Source organism: Oncorhynchus keta, chromosome 22 (assembly GCF_023373465.1).
Source record: "Oncorhynchus keta strain PuntledgeMale-10-30-2019 chromosome 22, Oket_V2, whole genome shotgun sequence".
NCBI classification, from domain to species: domain Eukaryota; kingdom Metazoa; phylum Chordata; class Actinopteri; order Salmoniformes; family Salmonidae; genus Oncorhynchus; species Oncorhynchus keta.
In genome coordinates this window covers 24,666,645-24,689,409 of record NC_068442.1, presented here as the reverse complement: position 1 = coordinate 24,689,409, position 22,765 = coordinate 24,666,645, and the positions used below count along the sequence as shown (strand labels likewise).

General features: G+C 42.3%; 1 protein-coding gene across 2 annotated transcripts in view; it reads left to right on the top strand.

Annotated features, from left to right (window-relative positions):
- LOC118401224 (talin-2-like) overlaps window positions 1-22,765 on the top strand; it is a 143,081-nt gene that overhangs the window by 66,159 nt on the left and 54,157 nt on the right. For both annotated transcript variants that reach the window (XM_035798561.2, XM_052474935.1), the window contains 10 exons: window positions 846-943; window positions 1,179-1,308; window positions 1,855-2,013; window positions 8,116-8,258; window positions 18,664-18,791; window positions 19,054-19,117; window positions 19,264-19,368; window positions 20,647-20,802; window positions 21,658-21,759; window positions 21,858-21,934. In XM_035798561.2, coding sequence (XP_035654454.2) covers window positions 846-943; window positions 1,179-1,308; window positions 1,855-2,013; window positions 8,116-8,258; window positions 18,664-18,791; window positions 19,054-19,117; window positions 19,264-19,368; window positions 20,647-20,802; window positions 21,658-21,759; window positions 21,858-21,934 — 1,162 coding nt within the window. The remainder of the gene's footprint in view (window positions 1-845; window positions 944-1,178; window positions 1,309-1,854; window positions 2,014-8,115; window positions 8,259-18,663; window positions 18,792-19,053; window positions 19,118-19,263; window positions 19,369-20,646; window positions 20,803-21,657; window positions 21,760-21,857; window positions 21,935-22,765) is intronic.

Genomic DNA, 22,765 nt, shown 5'->3' with positions numbered 1-22,765 from the left:
GTTCAATCTGGGTCTGTGGGTGGTGTTCCTCTCTTGCGGAGGTGTTAGTTAGGCAGCCTGGATAAGCTCTCTGTGGTGTGTTAGGCAGGCTGGATAAGCTCTCTGTGGTGTGTTAGGCAGGCTGGATAAGCTCTCTGTGGTGTGTGTTAGGCAGGCTGGATAAGCTCTCTGTGGTGTGTGTTAGGCAGGCTGGATAAGCTCTCTATGGTGTTAGTTAGGCAGGTTGGATAAGCTCTCTGTGGTGTTAGTTAGGCAGGCTGGATAGGCTCTCTGGTGTAAGCTAAGCAGGCTGGATAAGCTCTCTGTGGTGTTAGCTATGCAGGCTGGATAAGCTCTCTGTGGTGTTAGCTAGGCAGGCTGGATAAGCTCTCTGGTGTTAGCTAAGCAGGCTGGATAAGCTCTCTGTGGTGTTAGCTAGGCAGGCTGGATAAGCTCTCTGTGGTGTTAGCTAAGCAGGCTGGATAGGCTCTCTGTGGTGTTAGTTAGGCAGGTTGGAGACGCTCTTTAAGCTGTGAGCTCTCATTAGACTTTAGAAGAGATTTATATCAGCTAGAGAGTCTGATGGGCAGCATGATTACCCTTCTTTCCCAACTGCATGTCATTATATGGATAATTCATATGAATGTCAATGAGATCAGAAGAAGAGACATCCTCTACATCATAAAACAGTAACTACACGAGATGCAGTCAAAACATTGTTTTACTGTCAAAATAGACAGTATCTTTCATTTGGACTGCCAGCTATATGTGTACTCTTAGTTGCCTCATAGTATTTAAACAGTCAATAAAGCAACTGTTCCCATTACTACTCTAATATACGTAAGTTATCTGTGTCTCTGTTTCAGCCTCTGATTACGGCCTGTTTCTATCTGATGATGATCCCAGAAAAGGAATCTGGTTGGAGTCTGGGAGGACTCTGGATTACTACATGCTCCGGAACGGGGTAAAGCCCAATCATAGAGCCCAATCATAGAGCCCAATCATAGAGCCCAATCATAGAGCCCAATCAGACCCCTGGATCACACCTCATTCAGTTCTATTTAAATCTGAAGAGGTGTTGAGAAGTCTGTGACTTAGATGTTCTACTTACATACAGATGTTTAGGTGTTCTCTTCTTGGTTTATGTCACATTCCATCAAAGGTACTGCGTCTGATTCACCTCTCCCCTTGTTTCCCAGGATGTCTTGGAGTACAAGAAGAAACAGAGGCCCCAGAAGATCAAGATGCTGGACGGGGCAGTTAAAACTATCATGGTGGATGACTCGAAAACTGTGGGAGAGCTGCTTGTTACCATATGCAGTAGAATAGGTGGGTAAACTCTCTCCAACTGCAATGTAAACCCAGTCAACCAATCCACTAGCCTTAAATTATTAAACCTGGTCCTATTTTTAGCTCACTACCTTACAGTATGGATGCACGCCCCCTAGCTTTCAGAACATAAGATTTAGCTATGGTACTGGCATAGTCCAGGTTTTATATAGATATGTCTGATGGTGTAAAACATATTTTCCTCCTCTGTTACAATGATGGGTGGTAATTGTGTAGCCATAGACTGTGCTGTCCTCTCCTCTCATGGAGGTGTTTCATTCCAAAGCCATATATTTCAGTTATGCTGGGCTGCCTGTGCCCAAACTCAATTGGGTGAGGAGAAGAGAGATGTCTGGTAGATGTCTTTATTGGCTGGTGTTTGTTTAGAGACGGCTTTCTGCTTGGCTTCTCCTCTTCTGAGTTCCCACTTTAGTGTTCTGGCTGCTCTCCAGTTTCCCCCGCTGTTTTTTCTGGGCAGATGGAGTGTGTGGCTCTGTGTTCTAAACGGCTCCCTCTCTGAGTTTCCTGGCTGTGTCTCCTCTTCAGGAATCACCAACTACGAGGAGTACTCCCTGCTCCAGGAGGGGTTGGAGGAGAAGAAGGAGGACGGTCATGGGACAGGCACCCTAAAGAAGGACAGGACTCTGCTCCGAGACGAGAGGAAGATGGAAAAGCTCAAAGCCAAGCTCCACACAGACGATGACTGTGAGTTTGAAGAGCACTTCCATAAGAGCATGAAATGTGTTGTTAATTGTCCAATATTACATGCGCCCTGTCAACGCCCCTACCAATGTCTCATTAATAAGTACATGTAAGTCCAGTATCATCTCATTTTAACATGTGCTTTATCTCTAAATTCAAAGTCATAGTACTGTATCAATGTTGAATTATTCTACCACAATGTGACAGAAACAGGAACGTCACCAGGACCCGGCTTTCAGGGCTTTAGCCCCGACTGATTTTGGGTCAGCCCCGAATCTTTTGTACTGCTGTGATGGTGTAAAAAATGTTGTATGGTCAACTGAATGAGCTGCTTAGGCCAAGCTGTGTTTACATGAAACTCCTGAAGTCATCTAACTGTAATACAGTGGTTTGTGAAAGTTTTCACCCTCCTTGGCATTTGTCCTATTTTATTGCCTTACAACCTGGAATTAAAATACATTTTTGGGGGGTTTGTATCATTGGATTCACTCAACATGCCAACCACTTTGAAGATTCAAAACAAACAAGACATAAGAACAAAAAATGGAGAACTTGAGCATGCGTAACTATTCACCTCCCCAAAGTCAATACTTTGTAGAGTCACCTTTTGCAGCAATTACAGCTGCAAGTCTCTTGGGGTATGTCTCTATAAGCTTGGCACATCTAGCTACTGGGCTTTTTGCCCATTCTTTAAGGCAAAACTTCTCCAGCTCCTTCAAGTTGGATGGGTTCTGCTGGTGTACAGCAATCTTTAAGTCATACCACAGATTCTCAATTGGATTGAGTTCTGGGCTTTGACTAGGCCATTCCAAGACATTTAAATGTTTCCCATTAAACCACTCAAGTGTTGCTTTAACAGTATGCTTAGGGTCGTTGTCCTGCTGGAAGGTGAACCTCTGTCCCAGTCTCAAATCTCTGGAAGATTGAAACCGGTTTTCCACATGAATTTCCCTGTATTTAGCGCCATCCATCATTCCTTCAATTCTGAACAGTTCCCCAGTCCCTGCCAATGTAAAACATGGTGTTCTCGTGGTGATGAGAGGTTTGCGCCAGACAGAGTTTTCCTTGATGGCCAAAAAGCCCAATTTTAGTCTCATCTGACCAGAGTACGTTCTTCCAAATGTTTGTGGAGTCTCCCACATGCCTTTTGGCGAACACCAAACTTTTTTTTTTATTCTTTAAGCAATGGCTTTTTTCAGTCCACTCTTCCGTAAAGCCCAGCTCTGTGGAGTGTACGGCTTAAAGTGGTCCTATGGACATACTCCAATGTCCACTGTGAAGCTTTGCAGCTCCTTCAGGGTTATCTTTGGTCTCTTTGTTTCCTCTCTGATTAATTCCCTCCTTGCCTGGTCTGTGAGGTTTTTGGTGGGCGGCCCTATCTTGGCAAGTATGTTGTGGTGCCACATTCTTTAAATTTGTTTTATAATGGATTTAATGGTGCTCTGTGGGATGTTCAAAGTTTCAGATATTTTTTTATAACCCAACCCTGATCTGTATTTTTCCACAACTTTATCCCTGGCCTGTTTGGAGAGCTCCTTGGTCTTCATTGTGCCGCTTGCTTGGTGGTGCCCCTTGCTTAGTGGTGTTGCACACTCTGGGGCCTTTCGGAACAGGTATACACTGAGATCATGTGACAGATCATGTGACACTTAGATTGCACACCGTTAGACTTTATTTAACTAATTATGTGACATCTGGTTGCACCAGATCTTATTTAGGGGCTTCCTAGCAAAGGGGGTGAATACATATGCACACACCACTTCTTCGTTTTTTTATTTTTTAGAATTATTTGAAACAAGTGTTGTTGTTTTTCATTTCACTTCACCAATTTGGACTATTTTGTGTATGTCCATTACATGAAATCCAAATAAAATCCATTTAAATTCCAGGTTGTAATGCAACAAAATAGGAAAAATGCCAAGGAGGATGAATAGTTTTGCAAGGCACTGTAATCTGGGGTGTATAGTGTCCTCAGCGGAGATCGCAAGATCACTTAATGATGAATTAGTATTCTACATAACAATCCAAATATAATAGCATACAGTTGGGCAAAAAAAGTATTTATTTTCCACCATAATTTGCAAATAAATTCATAAAAAAATCTTACAATGTGATTTTCTGGATTTGTTTTCTCATTTTGTCTGTCATAGTTGAAGTGTACCTATGATGAAAATTACAGGCCTCTCTCGTCTTTTTAAGGGGGAGAACTTGCACAATTGGTGGCTGACTAAATACTTTTTTGCCCCACTGTAGATAGTTAAGATACTGTTAGACCAAAAACACCACATCATTTCTTATGAGAGTAGGATGATTGTGCTTGATTTAAAAACATTTTTTTATCTCATTAGGACAGAACTCAACAGCACACATCATATGCTTTGATTGAAACAAAATACAGGTGGCTGTGTTTAACGGCATCTGCTCTAAAATGAAATTAAACATTAGTTAGGCTACTTAGCCTACATCATTCAAGAAGGTCAAAATGCATTTTCCCATGAAATTGATTTGGATCAAATGGTTGGCATGCATGCAGCATGGACTTTTCACCTGTAAAACATGAAGAATTATCATTCACAATTGTCAGTGATGATTGCCTAATGTATAATTAGGTAGGCCTAATTTGATGTTTTAGGATTTAAAAAAAAAAAACATTTTTTATTGAGCCACTTCTGTGTAGGCACTTCTTAGCTGTGTGCTTAGGGTCATTATCCTGTTGGAAGGTGATCCTTCACTCCAGTCTGAGGTCCTGCGTGCTCTAAAGCAGGTTTGCATTAAGGATCTCTCTGTATTTTGCTCCGTTCATCTTTCCCTCAATCCTGACTAGTCTGCCAGTCCCTGCAGCTGAAAAATATGCCCACAGCATGATGCTGCCATTGGAATGGTCCCTGGTTTTCTCCTGACGTGACGCTTGGTATTCGGGCCAAAGAGTTCAATCTTGGTTTCATCAGACCCGATAATCTTTTTTCTCATGGTCTGAAAGTCCTTTAGGTGTCTTTTGGCATACTCCAAGTGGGCTGTCAGGTGACTTTTACTGAGCAGTGGCTTCCGTCGGGCCACTACCATAAATGCATGGTTGGTGGAGTGCTGAAGATATGGTTTCCAAATCATGTCCAATCAATTGAATTTACCACTGGTGGCTCCAATCAAATTGAAGAAACATCTCAAGGATGATCAATTGAAACAGGATGCACCTGAGCTCAATTTTGAGTCTCATAGCAAAGGGTCTGATTATTTATGTCAGTAAGGTATTTCTACAAACCAGTTTTCACTGTCATTATGGGGTATTATGTGTAGATTGATGAGAAAAGTAAATGTAATACATTTTAGAATAAGGCTGTAACGTAACAGAATGTGTGAAAAGGGAAGGGGTCTGAATACTTTCCGAATGCACTGTAGCTGTAACCACTGTTGGATTCTTTGACTTACTGTATTTATTATTTTGTAATTGCAGGCTAGGCTACTTGCTGATACATTATTTAAAATATTATTGTAAAAATAGGCCTACCTACACAATAACCTCATATGGGGTTGCTGACCACAATCCATTGAATAATTAATAAGAAGTGTTGATTATTTGGCCTTGGGGAGAGCACAGCACATGGAAGAAAACCTAGCACCACAGGAAAGGGTGCCGGAGGTGTTGCAGATAAATGTAAATAAATGTACCAAATTATATAATTACTCCAATCTCTACAGAAATAAATGAAATCATTGAAAATACTACACCGGAGAGCATCATTTTGCCAGAGAGGGTCAATAGCTTTAAAAAATATATAAAAAATCCTCTATATTGTGTGTTGTCACTTAAACGCATACTGTATGCCTACAGTCGGGAATCCTGCCATTGGGCAGCCTGCGCCTCAAATATATTAAACAGCTGTTGCCAGCAATGTCAAGTTATGGCTGTCAATGTGGATGTCAATGTGGATGTCAATGTGGATGTCAATGAACAGCAGGCAGCAGCTAATAGGTCTTTTGCAATATTTCCAAATGCAATTTCAGAAGACATATAAGTGAGTGCCGCTGGAAAGTTGCTGGACTATAATTTCCTCCTCATATTGTAGGTTTAAGATCAGTGAATCCACTCTTTTCATTGGCTGTTGGTTACATTTAAGACATTGGTCATTAATTTTATTGATCTCAGTATGTCAATATCAGAGTAGCTTGTCATTTTATGTGGTATATATATTTTTTTATTGTATTGTCAGTCATGTAAAATGAACGTTGGATTGCAGGATATTATTTCCGACCATTAAACCCCTCAGCCCCTGGACTTCAGGACTGAAGCCTGAATGTTACGAAACTCTGACGGCCCTGGACAGAGATTGTATTTTGAAAAGTTTGAATTCATAAATCATCTTCAAAATGTCTCCTTATTCTCAGCAGAACAGTATGCAAATTACTGCCCTCGTGTTTAGTCGAACTTCACTTGGTGATTAGTTTTTGAGACATAAAAAGTTAATTTTTGCCCTGTAATATAAATCTGCTTGTCTAGACCCATCTGCTTTATTTGACTGTCAGCATCCCTAATCCCAGTAGCAGAAGTGTATGTTTCTCTGTGTACATACTGTACAATATCAGTCAAAGGTTTGGACACACCTACTCATTCAAGGGCTTTTCTTTATTGCTACTATTTACTACATTGTAGAATAATAGTGAAGACACCAAAACGATGAAATAACACACGGAACCAATTTTTTTTTAAATAAATCTAAATATGTTTTATATTTGAGATTTTTCAAAGTAGCCACCCTTTGTCTTGATGACAGCTTTGCACACTTTTGGCATTCTCTCAACCAGCTTCATGAGGCTGTCACCTGGAATGCATTTCAATTAACAGGAGTGCCTTGTTAAAAGTTAATTTGTGGAATTTATTTCCTTAATGCGTTTGAGCCAATCAGTTGTGTTGTGACAAGGTAGAGGTGGTATACAGACGATAGGCCTATTTGGTAAAAGACCAAGTTCATATTATGGCAAGAACAGCTCAAATAAGCGAAGAGAAATGACAGTCAGTCAAGAACTTTAACATTTCTTCAAGTACAGTCGCAAAAACCATCAGGTGCTATGATGAAGCTGACTCTCATGAGGACCGCCACAGGAAAGAAGACTCAACGTCATTAGTTACCAGCCTCAGAAATTGCAGCCCAAGTAAATGCTTCACAGTGTTCAAGTAACAGACACATCTCACCATCAACTGTTCAGAGGAGACTGTGAATCAGGCCTTCATGGTCGAATATCTGGTCGAATATCTGCAAACAAACTACTACTGAAAGACACCAATAAGAAGAAGAGACTTGTTTGGGCCAAGAAACACGAATAATGGACATTAGACCGGTGGACATCGGTACTTTGGTCTGATGAGTCCAAATTTGAGATTTTTGGTTCCAACCACCGTGTCTTTATGAGAAGCAGAGTCGGTGAACGGATGATCTCTGCATGTGTGGTTCCCACTGTGAACCATGGAGGAGGAGTGATGGTGTCGGGGTGCTTTGCTGGTGACACTGTCTGTGATTTATTTAGAATTTAAGGCACACTTAACCAGCATGGCTACCACAGCATTCTGCAGCAATATGCCATCCCATCTGGTTTGCGCTTAGTGGGACGATCATTTGTTTTTCAACAGGACAATGACTCAACACACCTCTAGGCTGTGTAAGGGCTATTTGACCAAGAAGGAGAGTGGAGTGCTGCATCAGATGACTTGGCCTCCACAATCACCTGACCTCAACCCAATTGAGATGGTTTGGGATGAGTTGGACCACAGGGTGAAGGAAAAGCAGACAATAAGTACTCGGCATATGTGGGAACTCCTTAGACTGTTGGAAAAGCATTCCAGGTGAAGCAGGTTGAGAGAATGCCAGCGTGTGCTAAGCTGTCATCAAGGCAAAGGGTGGCTACTTTGAAGAATCTCAAATATATTTAGATTTGTTTAACACTTTTGTGGTTACTACATGATTCCATATGTGTTATTTAACAGTTTTGATGTCTTCACCATTATTCTACAATGTAGAAAATAGTAGCAATAAAGAAAAACCCTTGAATGAGTAGGTGTGTCCAAACATTTCACTGGTACTGTACGTGAATGTGTTTTTTTTCTGTTGTCAGTGAACTGGCTGGACCACAGCCGGACGTTCAGAGAGCAGGGGGTGGAGGAGAGTGAGATGCTGCTGCTCAGACGCAAGTTCTTCTACTCCGACCAGAATGTGGACTCACGAGACCCTGTCCAGCTCAACCTTCTCTATGTGCAGGTCAGACCCCCCTCTTTCTCTCTCTCTATGCTCATTGCTGCACGGCATACAGTAATACAGCTGTAATAAACTAGCCTCCTCAATTCCGCTCTACTCTTCCCTCCCCTGACTCTTCCTGTAGCCCTACGGTCAATAAAACAGACATCAGCACAAACAAAGCTGAATCTGCTGCCCAAAGCTATGGGGCTGTAGCTCCTATGCAGTGTTCTGTCCTACATCCTTGCTGGTACTGTTGCATCACAAGCTCGCTGGCTTATGCAGCTTTGATGGTACTGCAGTTCTCAGAGGATGAGCTGGGCCTGGCTTACAGGGGTACGTGTATGTGGATCACAGACAGGCTATCTTATGTTGCTGTGCTGTGGGGATTGGGTCAACCTTGCAAGGCTGGTGGTACACTACAGGGTTGTTCTACACTAGAGTGTGGATGGAGTTGGAGTAAGAGAGAGGGCTGCTGACACAGGGAGTACCCGGGGGGGGGTCAGCTGAGCCTGCACTACACCAGGCATGCTTTGCTCACTGCACACCTCACTGTATCCACATTAGCTTCCCCTGCCTTGAGGTTGAGAGGAGGGCTCCCCGATGACACCTGGGAGCATTCTATGCACAGTACTGTACACATATACAGTTGAAGTCAGAAGTTTACATACACCGTGGCCAAATACATTTAAACTCAGTTTTTCACCATTTCTGACATTTAATCCTAGTGACAATTCCCTGTGTTAAGACAGTTAGGATCACCCCTTTATTTTAAGAATATGAAATGTCAGAATGATAGTAGAGAGAATTATTTATTTCAGCTTTTATTTCTTTCATCACATTTCCAGTGGGTCAGAAGTTTACATACACTCAATCAGTATTTGGTAGCATTGCCTTGAAATGTTTTAACTTGGGTCAAACGTTTCGGGTAGCCTTCCACAAGCTTCCCACAATAAGTTGGGTGCATTTTGGCCCATTCCTCCTGACAGAGCTGGTGTTACTGAGTCAGGTTTGTAGGCCTCCTTGCTGGCACACACTTTTTCAGTTCTGCCCACAAATGTTCTATAGGATTGAGGTCAGGGCTTTGTGATGGCCACTCCAATACCTTGACTTTGTTGTCCTCAAGCCATTTTGCCACAACTTTGGAAGTATGCTTGGGGTCATTGTCCATTTGGAAGACCCATTTGCGACTAAGCTTTAACTTCCTGACTGATGTCTTGAGATGTTGCTTCAATATATCCACATAATTTTCCTGCCTCATAATGCCATCTATTTTGTGAAGTGCACCAGTCCCTCCTGCAGCAAAGCACCCCACAACATGATGCTGCCACCCCGTCCTTCACGGTTAGGATGGTGTTCTTCGGCTTGCAAGCCTCCCCATTTTTCCTCCAAACATAACGATGGTCATTATGGCCAAACAGTTCTATTTTTGTTTCATCAGACCAGAGGACATTTCTCCAAAAAGTATGATCTTTGTCCCCATGTGCAGTTGCAAACCGTAGTCTGTCTTTTTTATGGCGGTGTATATATACGGTATACACATATATATCACCATAAATACACATGCACGCGTGCGCACACACACACACACACACTCACTCAGACACCTACATAAATACTGTACTGTACATCCATTGTGAACTCCCTCCTTGTCTTACATGCTGCATCCGAGCTACAGTCCATAAATACATCTATAGTTAACACTATCCATTCTCCCTATCCTTCCCTTCACTCTTTTATCTCTCTCTCTCTTGCCCTGACTCCTTCCTTCTCTCTGTTTTTTTTCCTCACGCCCTCTCAATCCCATAAAAATTATGACACATCCACACCCGCTTACTCTGGCATACATTGCAGTGTTCCATCATGCATTCCCTTCTCTCACAAACACAAGCCTGTATTCTTTCTCACAAAAACACATTTCCTTCCTCTAGCTATTTGTCCTTTTGCTCCTCTTGCTGCCTTCCCCCTCCCTTTCTTGTTTTTACTCAGTCACACACACAGAACCACGCAGACACACATACATACACACACACACTCACACATGCTGATCAGAGTCCCCCCCACATGGCGTTGCCTCAGACTCCAGTGACTCTAATTTGTCACAATATTAAAAAGGCCTGACAGAGCAAGAAGAGAGGGACCATTCTCTGGCTGGAACACACCCCAGGCCCCACATCCACTCTCTCACTCCTTCCTTCCAAGACTTCTCCCTCTGCAGTGCTCTCAGATGCGTCTAAGGAACATGACTGTACTACACATGCTTCTTGTCAATGTCTCTATTCTGCTATGATGGAATAGTCCTCATTCACCATGCAACCATTACCATAGGAGACTGACTTAGTAGGTTCATTTAGTGAGTGTAGATTATAGTATCATCCCTGGCATTCTTTAGGGAGAGCCTCTTAGTGATGAGCCCCAATGTTTATTAATGATGTGCAGCTTCCATGATCTCATCCGCTCCCCTCCACCCAGCGGGGTTCTCCAGCAGTTACAGCCCCAGCATTCATAACCAGACACCAGACAATCCACTCCTTTCACACATCTATCTACTCCACTACTACAGGAAATACAGCGCCATAGCAACAACCTTTGTATTGAGTTGGGCGGTATCCACATTTCCACATCTTCATACTGTTCCTGCACACGAGTGGCACCATTTCTTTCCAATGTATTATTGAAATGTTTGTTATGCTAGAAAATGCTAGCAAAGTACTAACTAATTCCCATTGTGAACACTAGCTAAATGCTAATGAATGCCCTCAAATAACTATCTCAAAAGGCTTTACTCACACTTGCCAAGTAACACAGATTATAGTTTTTTTAATTAACCACTGACTCCTTCGAGTCGCTATGCGGTGATAATAAAATAAAGTAAATTCTTAAATCCTTACCATGTACCTATATTTGTCATCTGTTGTTGCGTGCCTTTCTTTGCTCAAATCCATACTTTTTAATAAAATGCTAATCAAATTCAACCACTGACTGTTTCCTTGAGATTCATTTGACACAACTTAGAGCAACAGCAATGAGAAAACAGTCGGTGGTTCTATTTGATTCACTTTTTATTCAAATGTATGGATTTCAGCACTTGGCAACACTCACATTTAATCCAGAGGTGGATTGAGTGTCTCTGCTGTAACCAATAAGCTTAAATATTCTAAGCTAGCCACCGAACATTATAGCTTGCAAGTTAGCAAACCAAATGCGTAGAGCCCTGAGCTAGAGAAAATGTATTTAGCACATCTAAGATAGTTAGCTTTATAATTATAAGATATTTAGCTGGCAGACATTAGTAGTGACTTTCAAGTGTATCTTGATCACCTCTTGTGCTGATCAACAGTGGATCGGCACGTCACGTTTGCTCCATGTACTTTTTGTAAACAAACATTCAATTTTTTGATTTACGGTGGTATGAATTAGGCAATTATCTCATTGTCAGCATTTGTTCATTGCTGTAAGATTCCCCCTAGGTTAATGGTGGAACTATTTAGGGTACAGTAGTAGACTGATTGACATTAGTGCTAACAGAGAGTGAGGTATGTTGAGATATGTTTTGCATTCAGCATTACTACTTCAAGGGAAATATAGTATTCTATCAAACAAAGATATCTACATATATTTCAGAATGTTGTGTATCCCTGGAAATAAAATCTGAATTTATAGAAACATAATAGTTTCGAAAACATAGCTGGTCCAAACAAAGTGGTGTCTTGGCACAACTTACACCGGTTATGGGGTAAGTTGAGCATAGACACAGGGTAAGTGGGTGATGGTGTCCTTTGACAGTGGATGATGGTGCTGGTAGGTCAAAGTGTAGTTAATGAAATGGGGGTGTGGTATATTGTATATCTCAAATGTATGCCTACATTCAGATACACACTGAGTGTATAAAACATTAAAGACACCAGCTCCTTCAATGACATAGCCTGACCAGATGAATTCAGCTGAAAACTATGATCCCTTATTGATATTTAAATCAAATCACATTAAACTTTATTTGTTACATGCACCGAGTACAACAAGTCTAGACAAGTCCTTACTCAACAGTGTAGTTCAAGAAAGAGTAAAGAAAATATTTACCAAATAAACTAAAGTGAAAAATAATGAAAAGTAACAGAAAAACACAACAATTATGAGGCTATATACAGGGTGTACCGGTAGCGAGTTAGTGTGCGGGGGTACAGTTTAGTTGAGGTCATTTGTGTATGTAGGTAGGGGTGAAGTGACTAATAAACAGCGAGTAGCAACAGTGTACAAAACAAATGGGGAAGTGGGGTGTCATTGTAAAGTCTGGTGGTTTTGTGGTGCCCTCTTCACAACTGTCTTGGTGTGTTTGGGCCGTGATAGTTTGTTGGTGATGTGGATACTAAGGAACTTGAAACTCTCGACCCGCCCTGCTACAGCCCCGTCGATATTAATGGGGGCCTGTTCGGCACACCTTTTCCTGTAGTCCACGATCAGCTCCTTTGTCTTGCTCACATTGAGGGAGAGGTTGTTGTCCTGACACCACACTGCCAGTTCTCTGACCTCCTCCCTATAGGCAGTCTCATTGTTGTCGGTAACACTGTTGTGTCGTCAGCAAACTAAATGATGGTGTTGGAGTTGTGTGTTGGCCACGCAGTCGTGGGTGAACAGGTAGTACAGGAAGGGACTAAGTACACACCCCTGAGGGGCCCCAGTGTTGAGGATCAGCGTGGTAGATGTGTTGTTGTCAGCCCTTAGCAACTGGGGGTGGGCCATCAGCAAGTCCAGGATCCAGTTGCAGAGGGAGGTGTTTAGTCCCAGGGTCCTTAGCTTAGTGATGAGTTTCGTGGGCACTATGATGTTGAACGCTGAGCTGTAGTCAATGAACAGCATTCTCACATACAGTAGGTATTCCTTTTGTCCAGGTGGGAAAGGGCAGTGTGGAGCGCTATTGAGATTGCATCATCTGTGTATCTGTTGTGGTGGTATGCAAATTGGAGTGGGTCCAGGGTGTCCGGGAGGATGCTGTTGATGTTAGCCATGACCAGCCTTTCAAAGCACTCCATGGCTACAGACGTGAGTGTTACGGGTCGGTAGTCATTTAGGCAGGTTACCTTTAGTTCCTGTGCCAAAGAACACTATGGTGGTCTGCTTGAAACATGTTGCTATTACAGACTCGGCCAGGGAGAGGTTGAAAATGTCAGTGAAGACACTTACCAGTTGGTCCGCGCATGCTTTGAGTACACGTCCTGGTAATCCGTCTGGCCCCGCTGCTTTGTGAATGTTGACCTGTTAAGGTCTTGCTCATATCGGCTATCAAGAGCATTATCACACAGTCATCCAGAACAGCTGGTGCTCACTGTTGCTTGCCTCGAAGCGAGCATAAAAGGCATTTCATTTCACTAACCTTTTGAAATCTTCATCAGATGACAGTAATATAACATGTTACACAGTACATTCATTTTTTTTTCAATAATATGCTATATATATCCATAAATCTCTGTTTACAATTACGCATCGTTCAAAAAATGCTACTCAAATGTCCTGAGAAATGAAATAGCCCCGGCAGATAACGTCAGCTAACAAGGAATACACATCATAAACTTTGACTAAATATGCATGTTTTACATATGTATAGCAAGATACACTTCTTCTAAATGCAATTGCATTGTTACATTTAATTTTAACGTTACATTTTGCGTTCACTAGACTATAATATGGAGTCGGCGCTCCCACAGTAGCATAATGACTCCTCTATCTTGGAGTCGACAGAAACCCAAAATTAATACATTAAATATTCCCTTACCTTTGTTGTTCTTCCATCAAACGACCTGTAAGGGATTATACTCACCAAATTAGCGTTCAGTTTTCAAGTCTGCGTCTTTCGGTTCTCAAAATAGCCTGATTTTGGTAAAAATGTAGTCAAAATTGAAGTGGTTGCGCACCAAAACTTCGAAAGTATATATAATATGTCGAGTAAACTTGTCAAACTATGTTCATAATTAAGCTTTAACATGTTATAAAGGTCTACAGCAATTGTGAGGACGAAGCGAAACACACACGTCTTTTAATCGATCCTGAGGGAAAGAGAGAAAATGTAGAGAGCGCGCTTTCAGGGCACTGTTTTTTTTTACATTTACATTACATTTAAGTCATTTAGCAGACGCTCTTATCCAGAGCGACTTACAAATTGGTGCATTCATCTTATGACATCCAGTGGAACAGCCACTTTACAATAGTGCATCTAAATCTTTTAAGGTGGGGGGGGGGGTGAGAAGGATTACTTTATCCTATCCTAGGTATTCCTTAAAGAGGTGGGGTTTCAGGTGTCTCCGGAAGGTGGTGATTGACTCCGCTGTCCTGGCGTCGTGAGGGAGTGTGTTCCACCATTGGGGAGCCAGAGCAGCGAACAGTTTTGACTGGGCTGAGCGGGAACTGTACTTCCTCAGTGGTAGGGAGGCGAGCAGGCCAGAGGTGGATGAACGCAGTGCCCTTGTTTGGGTGTAGGGCCTGATCAGAGCCTGGAGGTACTGAGGTGCCGTTCCCCTCACAGCTCCGTAGGCAAGCACCATGGTCTTGTAGCGGATGCGAGCTTCAACTGGAAGCCAGTGGAGAGAGCGGAGGAGCGGGGTGACGTGAGAGAACTTGGGAAGGTTGAACACCAGACGGGCTGCGGCGTTCTGGATGAGTTGTAGGGGTTTAATGGCACAGGCAGGGAGCCCAGCCAACAGCGAGTTGCAGTAATCCAGACGGGAGATGACAAGTGCCTGGATTAGGACCTGCGCCGCTTCCTGTGTGAGGCAGGGTCGTACTCTGCGGATGTTGTAGAGCATGAACCTACAGGAACGGGCCACCGCCTTGATGTTAGTTGAGAACGACAGGGTGTTGTCCAGGATCACGCCAAGGTTCTTAGTGCTCTGGGAGGAGGACCGAGACCTTTCGGCACGCTCAACGTCTCGTGAGCGCGCGATTCACACACTGACAAGCCCCATAGAAGGCAGCCTTCACGCTGAACACGTAGAAACTGTTCCCAGAGCGGTAGCCTTTTGGGAAGTGCGTTAAATATGACGTCAAAGCAGAGGCAACTTTTTCCATTACAAGAGAGATTTTGGGAGAATGCATGCCCTGACACTTCTGTTTTACATAGAGACAAATTTTAAACGGATTTAGAATTGTTAGAGTGTTTTCTATTCGATAATATTTTTAATATGCAAATATTAGCAACTTTTGAAAAAAATGTATCCTGTTTTATATGGGTACCCAAATCCTCCAGAAGGGGCAGTAAACCGTGGTATCCTGAACAGGTTTTAAACTATTTTTAAGTTCGCCTGCAATAAAGTCCCCGGCCACTAGGAGTGCCACTTTTGGGTGAGCATTTTGTTGTTTTCTTTTTGGCCTTATAGAGTTGGTTGAGTGCGGTCTTAGTGCCAGCATTGGTCTTTGGTGGTAAATATACTGCTACGAATAATGTAGATGAGAACTCTCTGGGTAGGTAGTGGGGTCTACAGCTTATCATAAGGTTCTCTACCTCAGGTGAGCAATACCTCGAGACTTCTTTAATATTAGACATCGCGCAACAGCTGTTATTGACAAATAGACACCCCCCTGCCCCTCATCTTACCAGACATAGCTTCTTCTCTGTTATCCATGTTGTCGTTCAGCCACGACTCAGTGAAACATAAGATATTTGTTTTTATTGTCCCATTGTTTGGATAATTGTAGGTCATCAATTTTATCTTCCAATGATTGCATGTTATCCATTAGAACAGATGGCAGTGGGAGTTTACTCTCTCGCCTACGCATTCTTAGAAGGCAGCCAAACCTGCGCCCCCTTTTCCTTCGTCTTTTCTTCACGCAAATTACGGGGATTTGGACCTGTTCCCGGGAAAGCAGTATATCCTTCTCGTCGGACGCATTAAAGGAAAAAGCTTCTTGCAATTTGTGGTGAGTAATCGGTATTCTGATGGCCAGAAGTTATTTTTGGGTCATAAGAGACGGTAGAAGCAACATTATGTGCAAAATAAGTTACTAACAATGCAAAAAAACTAACAAAATAGCATAGTTGGTTAGGAGGATGTAAAACATTCAGGAGACAGGTTAAAGAAGGATTTATAAGCCTTGAGACAATTGAGACATGGATTGTATAAGTGTGCCCTTCCAGAGGGTGAATGGGCAAGACAAAATATTTAAGTGACTTTGAACGGGGTATGGTAGTAGATGCCAGGCGCACGGTTTGTGTCAAGAACTGTAGAGTCCATGCTCTTTGAGGCCACTAAGCCCATGAAACGGGTCCGCAAGATTGTTAATATTTTGCTAAGCAAATTCCATGTCATCAGATAAGATCTTGTGTACCTCTGATATTCTATCATAGCCTCTCTTTCACACAGGTACATGTTTGTTTTCTTTTTTGTCAGTGTCATTCAGTAAAACAAAAATGCATCCCTTGCTGCTGCTCAAATGGGCTTCTTCCCTTCTCTCACTTCCTTGGCTGGTCTCTCAAGGGGAGCTAAACTCCAGCTTGTTTTACGTTTGTATTCACAGCGCATGATTGTATGCTCTGTCAATAAAAATGTATGACACATTGCCAAAAAAGACTATTATGCAACAAAATGTAATCATCATTTGTATGGGGTATGGTGGCCATTGGCTCAATGCTAGAGGACTGATGGCTCCACCCATATGGATCGCGAGAGAGCGAGCCACGGAGAAAGAGCGAGCCAGTGAGTGAAAGAGCCATTGAGAGCCAGCAAGAGAGAGAGCCAGCGAGCGCCAACGAGGATAGAGGGAGCCACCGAGGGAGAGGGAGCCAGTGAGAGAGAGAGAGAGAGAGAGAAAGAGAGAGGGAGCAAGAGCCAGGGACAGAGAGAGCAGAATTAGGCCGATACACGCTAATGATCAAAATCCAGAAAAGAGACGTTAAATTCTACACCACCTAAAAGGAACCGATTCCCAAACCTTCCATAACAAAGCCATCACCTACAGAGAAGAGTACCCTACGCATGATGGTCCTGAGGCTCTGTTCACAAACAGACCCAACAGAGCCCCAGGACAGCAACATAATTGGACTCAACCAAATCATAAGAAAACAGAAAGATAATTACTTGACACATTGGAAAGGATTAACAAAAAAACTAAGAACTGGAATGCTATTTGGCTCTAGTACACAGTGGCAGAATACCTGACCACTGTGAGTGACCCAAACGTAAGGAAAGCTTTGACTATGTACATACTGTGAGCATAGCCTTGCTCTTGAGAAAAATGAGGTGGAAACTGATCTGCACTTCCTAACCTGCCAAATGTATGACCATTTTAGAGAGATATGTTTCCCACAGATGACACAGATCCAGAAAGAATTAGAAAACAAACCCAATTTTGATAAACTCTCATATCTACTGGGAGAGATATCTGTGTTCCATCACAGCAGAAAGATTTGTGACCTGTTGACACGAGAAAAGGTCAACCAGCGAAGAACAAACACCATTGTAAATACAACCCAAGCCTGTTTAACTATTTGCATATCGTTACAACACTGTATATATAGACATAATATGGCATTTGAAATGTCTTTATTCTTTTGGAACTTTTGTGATTGTAATGTTTACTGTTCATTTTTATTGTTTATTTCACTTTTGTTTATTATCTACGTCACTTGCTTTGGCAATGTTAACATATGTTTCCCATGCCTATAAAGCCCTTAAATTGAATTGAGAGCGAGTGAGTGAGAGCGCCACACACACAGAAAGACATAACTGACACGCCCCATGAGGAAACACAGGCCACATGCTAATGCTTTTATGGACAAGACATTTAAATATAACAGATACCTTAGATTATTGGTGCAAAATGGAACTGTATATTCCAACTGAAGCCTTGATGGAAGTGTATTGAAATAGTCATTCCTGTTGTGGCCAGACAGGGGACAGGTTGCTACATGGTTGCTATCAAGCATTAGTGAGGCCTGGCAATAAGTATTCATTTGGACTTTATTTAGGCCTGCACTATGTCCTGTTTATTGTTTTGTATATAAATTGTTCATATTGTAATAATTAAAAACCACTCAGTGAAAGTTGCTCTTTCATTTTCAAAGCAGTTTATTAATGACACATTGTGGATCCCTCTGCTATGTTGATGTAATATTCTGAGAAATGTGCATGTTTATTGATGTCTTTGTTTCTGTTAATATGTCACCACTGACTGTAATGATCCATGGTTGAGGCTGTTCCATTTCATATGTTAGCAAAGGTCTTGGATTGCTACAAACTAATCTTGTTTGGCTCCTCTGAGTCCATTCATCTAAGTAAAGTGTTTATGTTGTATCCCTGCTGACGGTTTACATTTTTTCACCTAGCAGGCACTCTTCTCTGAAGCAACTTTCAAGACAGAAAAAGCTGCATTACTCTCTAGCTTGAACTCAGTGTAAAGTACACTCTTTCTTTTCTCTCTTCTGTCTCCTTCTCTCCTCTAGGCCAGAGATGACATACTGAACGGCTCCCACCCTGTTTCGTTTGATAAAGCCTGTGAGTTTGCTGGAATTCAGGCTCAGATCCAGTTTGGACCCCATGTCGAACACAAACACAAGCCTGGATTCCTAGAGTAAGTCCTCTTATCAGATATCATTAACAACACTATGCTGTACTTTCCAACACTACTATTCTTTTAGACACTCTGTCTCAATCCTCCCATCCTAGTTTAGATGCAATTCTTCTCTTTGGGATACCCATTTGAGTGCATGCAATAATGTTAACACTTGAAAAATGTAGGTGCTGAGGTAAGAATGACCTCAAGTGTGAAAGCATGTTTTGGAAAGGGAAATACCTCATGAGTGTACATTTGTCAAATGTGATTTATCTCATAGCCTGAAGGAGTTTCTTCCCAAAGAGTACATCAAGCAGAGAGGGTCGGAGAAGAAAATATTTGTGGTATGTTGTAAGCGTATGGATTTATATGTTATCAAAGGGAAATTTAAAAAAAGCTGTGAATTAAAATCAATAATTTTCAGAACATTTGAAAATTTTAAGTCTCTGAAAAATTCATATTGCTGCACCTATTTCCCTCTGACCCGCAGGATCACAAAACCTGCGGAGAAATGACGGAGATTGAGTCTAAAGTGAAGTATGCGAAACTAGCAAGGTCCCTTCCGACATATGGGGTCTCCTTCTTCCTGGTGAAGGTAAGATATAAGAAGAGAGGATTGTGTTCTCCAACAGGAAGTCAACTGAAGGATTTACAATGTAAATACAGCTGACTGCAAGGTAAAGATTAGCCTTGAGAGCTGTGTGTATGCGAGTGAGAGCGAGTGAAAGAGAGTGGGTGAGAGAGAGAGAGATGAGGAGAGGGAGTTGGGAGTTTTAAGAGCTTGATAAATAATACATTTTAGCAGCACTCTCTCACACAGCAACCACAGCCAAAAACATAGATATACTGTAGGTAATGCACAATTTGGAAGTTTATTGCAACCTTTCAATTGTTATGTGTCACTCTTAAACGAGCTCAGTGTTTCCAGAACAAGCTTTTCATAACTGTAAGGCTCCTAAATATGATATTGAAGCAATTCAGCCTGTCTGTGATGGTGGGACTACAGCCAATAAAACCTCTCTGACAGGTCACCTGTGCTGTGAGTCCCAGACCAGAAGATGTTACAAAACCTCACCCACCTGCTATGTCTGAAATAAAAGGTTACAGATTTAAGATCATTTCTCTAACATGTCAAACCCATTAAGATTTCAAAATCTGACTTCCTGAGTTGTATACACTGTGAACAACTTCTTGAGTAAGCAAAGACGAACAATTGGAATAGTTCTCTAAACATAGCTACCATGATAATCAACATAATGTTATCTGACCTTGGATGAATAACAATGAGTCTGTACACGTTGCTCTAAAGCGGTTCCCTTGTTCCTGTCAAGGAGCTATACTTTTAGAACCTGACAATAAAAGTATTTTCCTGGAGACGTGAAAAGGTATTTTTCAACTCCCTCGTCCCCCTAACCGTTAATTGTGCGTAGCGTTCAGCATTGCTGGAGTGGAGCCAACAGTCGGCTTATGCTCTGAAGTGAGGCATAATGGATGGTGTGTGGGTAGAGAGGAGGAGGGCACTAGAGCCAGGCAGAGTGCTGCTGCTGGTGGAAGCGCCATCCTGACGAACTGACAGCCAGGCTGAGGCTCCCCTAGCAACAGAGGCCTGGGGAAGGAGGGACTGGGGAAGGCCTGTTCAGCAAAACAGCAGGGAGTCCCGGTTAAACAAGCCTGAACTCTGCAAGGTCACTCCCCATCAACCCTCCTCCTCCACTAGGGCTCCTGACTCAGGACAGACAAACAGTCCTATCTATGGCACGCAGTGCTGCTCTGCTGCGATTTTAATTTCTCTGAATAAAGAGATGCCCCCAGTGAGTCATCTGTGTAGGTGTTTATCACCTATGGAAATATTGTCTTATGTCTTGTCTGTTAGGAAAAGATGAAAAGCAAGAATAAGCTGGTCCCTCGGTTACTGGGGATAACCAAGGAGTCGGTGATGCGGGTAGAAGAGAAGACTAAAGACGTGGTTCAGGAGTGGCCCCTAACCACGGTGAAGAGATGGGCTGCTTCTCCCAAGAGCTTCACCTTGGTATGAACTGCCCTCCGTCTACTCCAATCCCACATTCACAGGAACACATTCCACTCTCTTGACCTCTCTTCTGTCCCTCCCATCTCCATATAGCAACAGAAATAACTGTGAAATAGTATGTGTTGTTGTTACTACCTCTAATCCACAGTGTTATTGTGCTTTCTTGTTAATAAGCAGTTCTTGTATATACTAGACTGTATATATACAAGTGATTTTACTGGAAGAATGTGAAGCACTTGGATGTTTTATTCATTTGAGTGCTTTTTCAATTTAGTATTTTGTTTGTTGTCAACATTGCTGTTTTTTGTTTCGTCTCGCTTTATTAAGCCAGACCTCACTCAATGGAATAACCCATTTAAAGATTAATAAGAAGTGCAACATACTCAAAGGTGCATTTGCCAACATTGATATGAATGATATATTCCTTTTCTGTCTCACATAGGCAGCTTTTGAAGTGTGTGATATTGATATTGAAAATGTGTATTTCTCATATTTAATCAGCTCTTTGAGGACTGCAATTCGTAGTGGAAGGGAGTCAAAGTGTGTCTGTTCATTAGGAGAAGGAATGGTAAAGGTGTTGCCAACATACCTTTAGTTCATTCTAAGCTTCTTTCTCAGTACTCCCACATCTTTCTATGCTTGTGTGGATGGAAATAAACTTTGAACTTAGAGCACAGCATGGCAAAGAGCTGTGGCATGTGAAAGTAGAAGGCCCTGGTTCAACCTTGACCTCTGAGAAAGCTGCTGTACTCTCCATACGACATACACACACTTCTCCATTTCCTAGAGGTATCACCAGGTGGACCTGTGCTATAATTTCAGTATCTCTCCTGACTAACTGCTTGTATGCTGCAGGACTTTGGGGAGTACCAGGAGAGTTACTACTCTGTTCAGACCACAGAGGGGGAACAGATCTCTCAGCTAATTGCAGGATACATCGACATCATCCTCAAAAAGGTAAATCAAGACAAACCAGAGATGACCAAACCAGAAATGACACTTCCCAAGTACTTTATTTTCTTTATTATGACACCTTTTGATATTCCCTTCCACAGAAGCAGAGTAAGGATCGTTTTGGCTTGGAGGGAGATGAGGAGTCCACCATGCTGGAGGAGTCCGTCTCTCCAAAGAAGTAAGAAAGGTTCATAATGAACATGGTCTTAATAAGGCGCAGTCCTATTCACGTTGAGAATGCTGACCAGCCATATTCAGAGACTACAGGCTAGTTCCTCATTCCTCATGTGAATGTAAACCTTAGTTTAATTGTGGCATATAATCACATTTCTGCCTGCCATGCATTACAGCCCTGAGAAAGAGAAACATAAAAGGAGTTAAACTGAATTTACCTTTAACATACTGTATAGTATATGTGAGATTAATGTGTTCTCTGAAACACTATCCTAGAATTCCCTCTGTCCCTCTCCTTCAGGAATGTAGTAACTATCCTGGTACTCCCGAGTGGCGCAACAGTCTAAGGCACTGCATCTCAGTACTAGAGGTGTCACTACAGACCCTGGTTCGATCCCGGGCTGTATCACAACCAGCCGTGATTGGGAGTCCCTTAGGGCGGCGCACAATTGGCCCAGTGTCATCCGGGTTAGGGTTTGGCCAGGGTAGGCCATCATTGTAAAATATTAATTTGTTCTTAACTGACTTGCCTAGTTAAATAAGAAATGTTAGCTTTTCATTATTCCTAACCTCCATAAGAAAAAGACCCCAGAGCAAGACGGTTATATTATTCTGCAAAAAAAACACAAGATCATCAGGAATATATTGTGTTCTTGGAAGTATTTGTCTTTTATATTTTTTGATCCCGGTTGCCTAGTTTTCCTCCTGGCCTGCAGCCAGACTCCTAAAGACTCCATAATACAGATGGACTCTTGTCCTGTTACGCCGAATCCAGACACCGGTTGTTATTGGAAACCTGTTTGTCTCATAGCGGATCCTGCTGTGATAGACACTG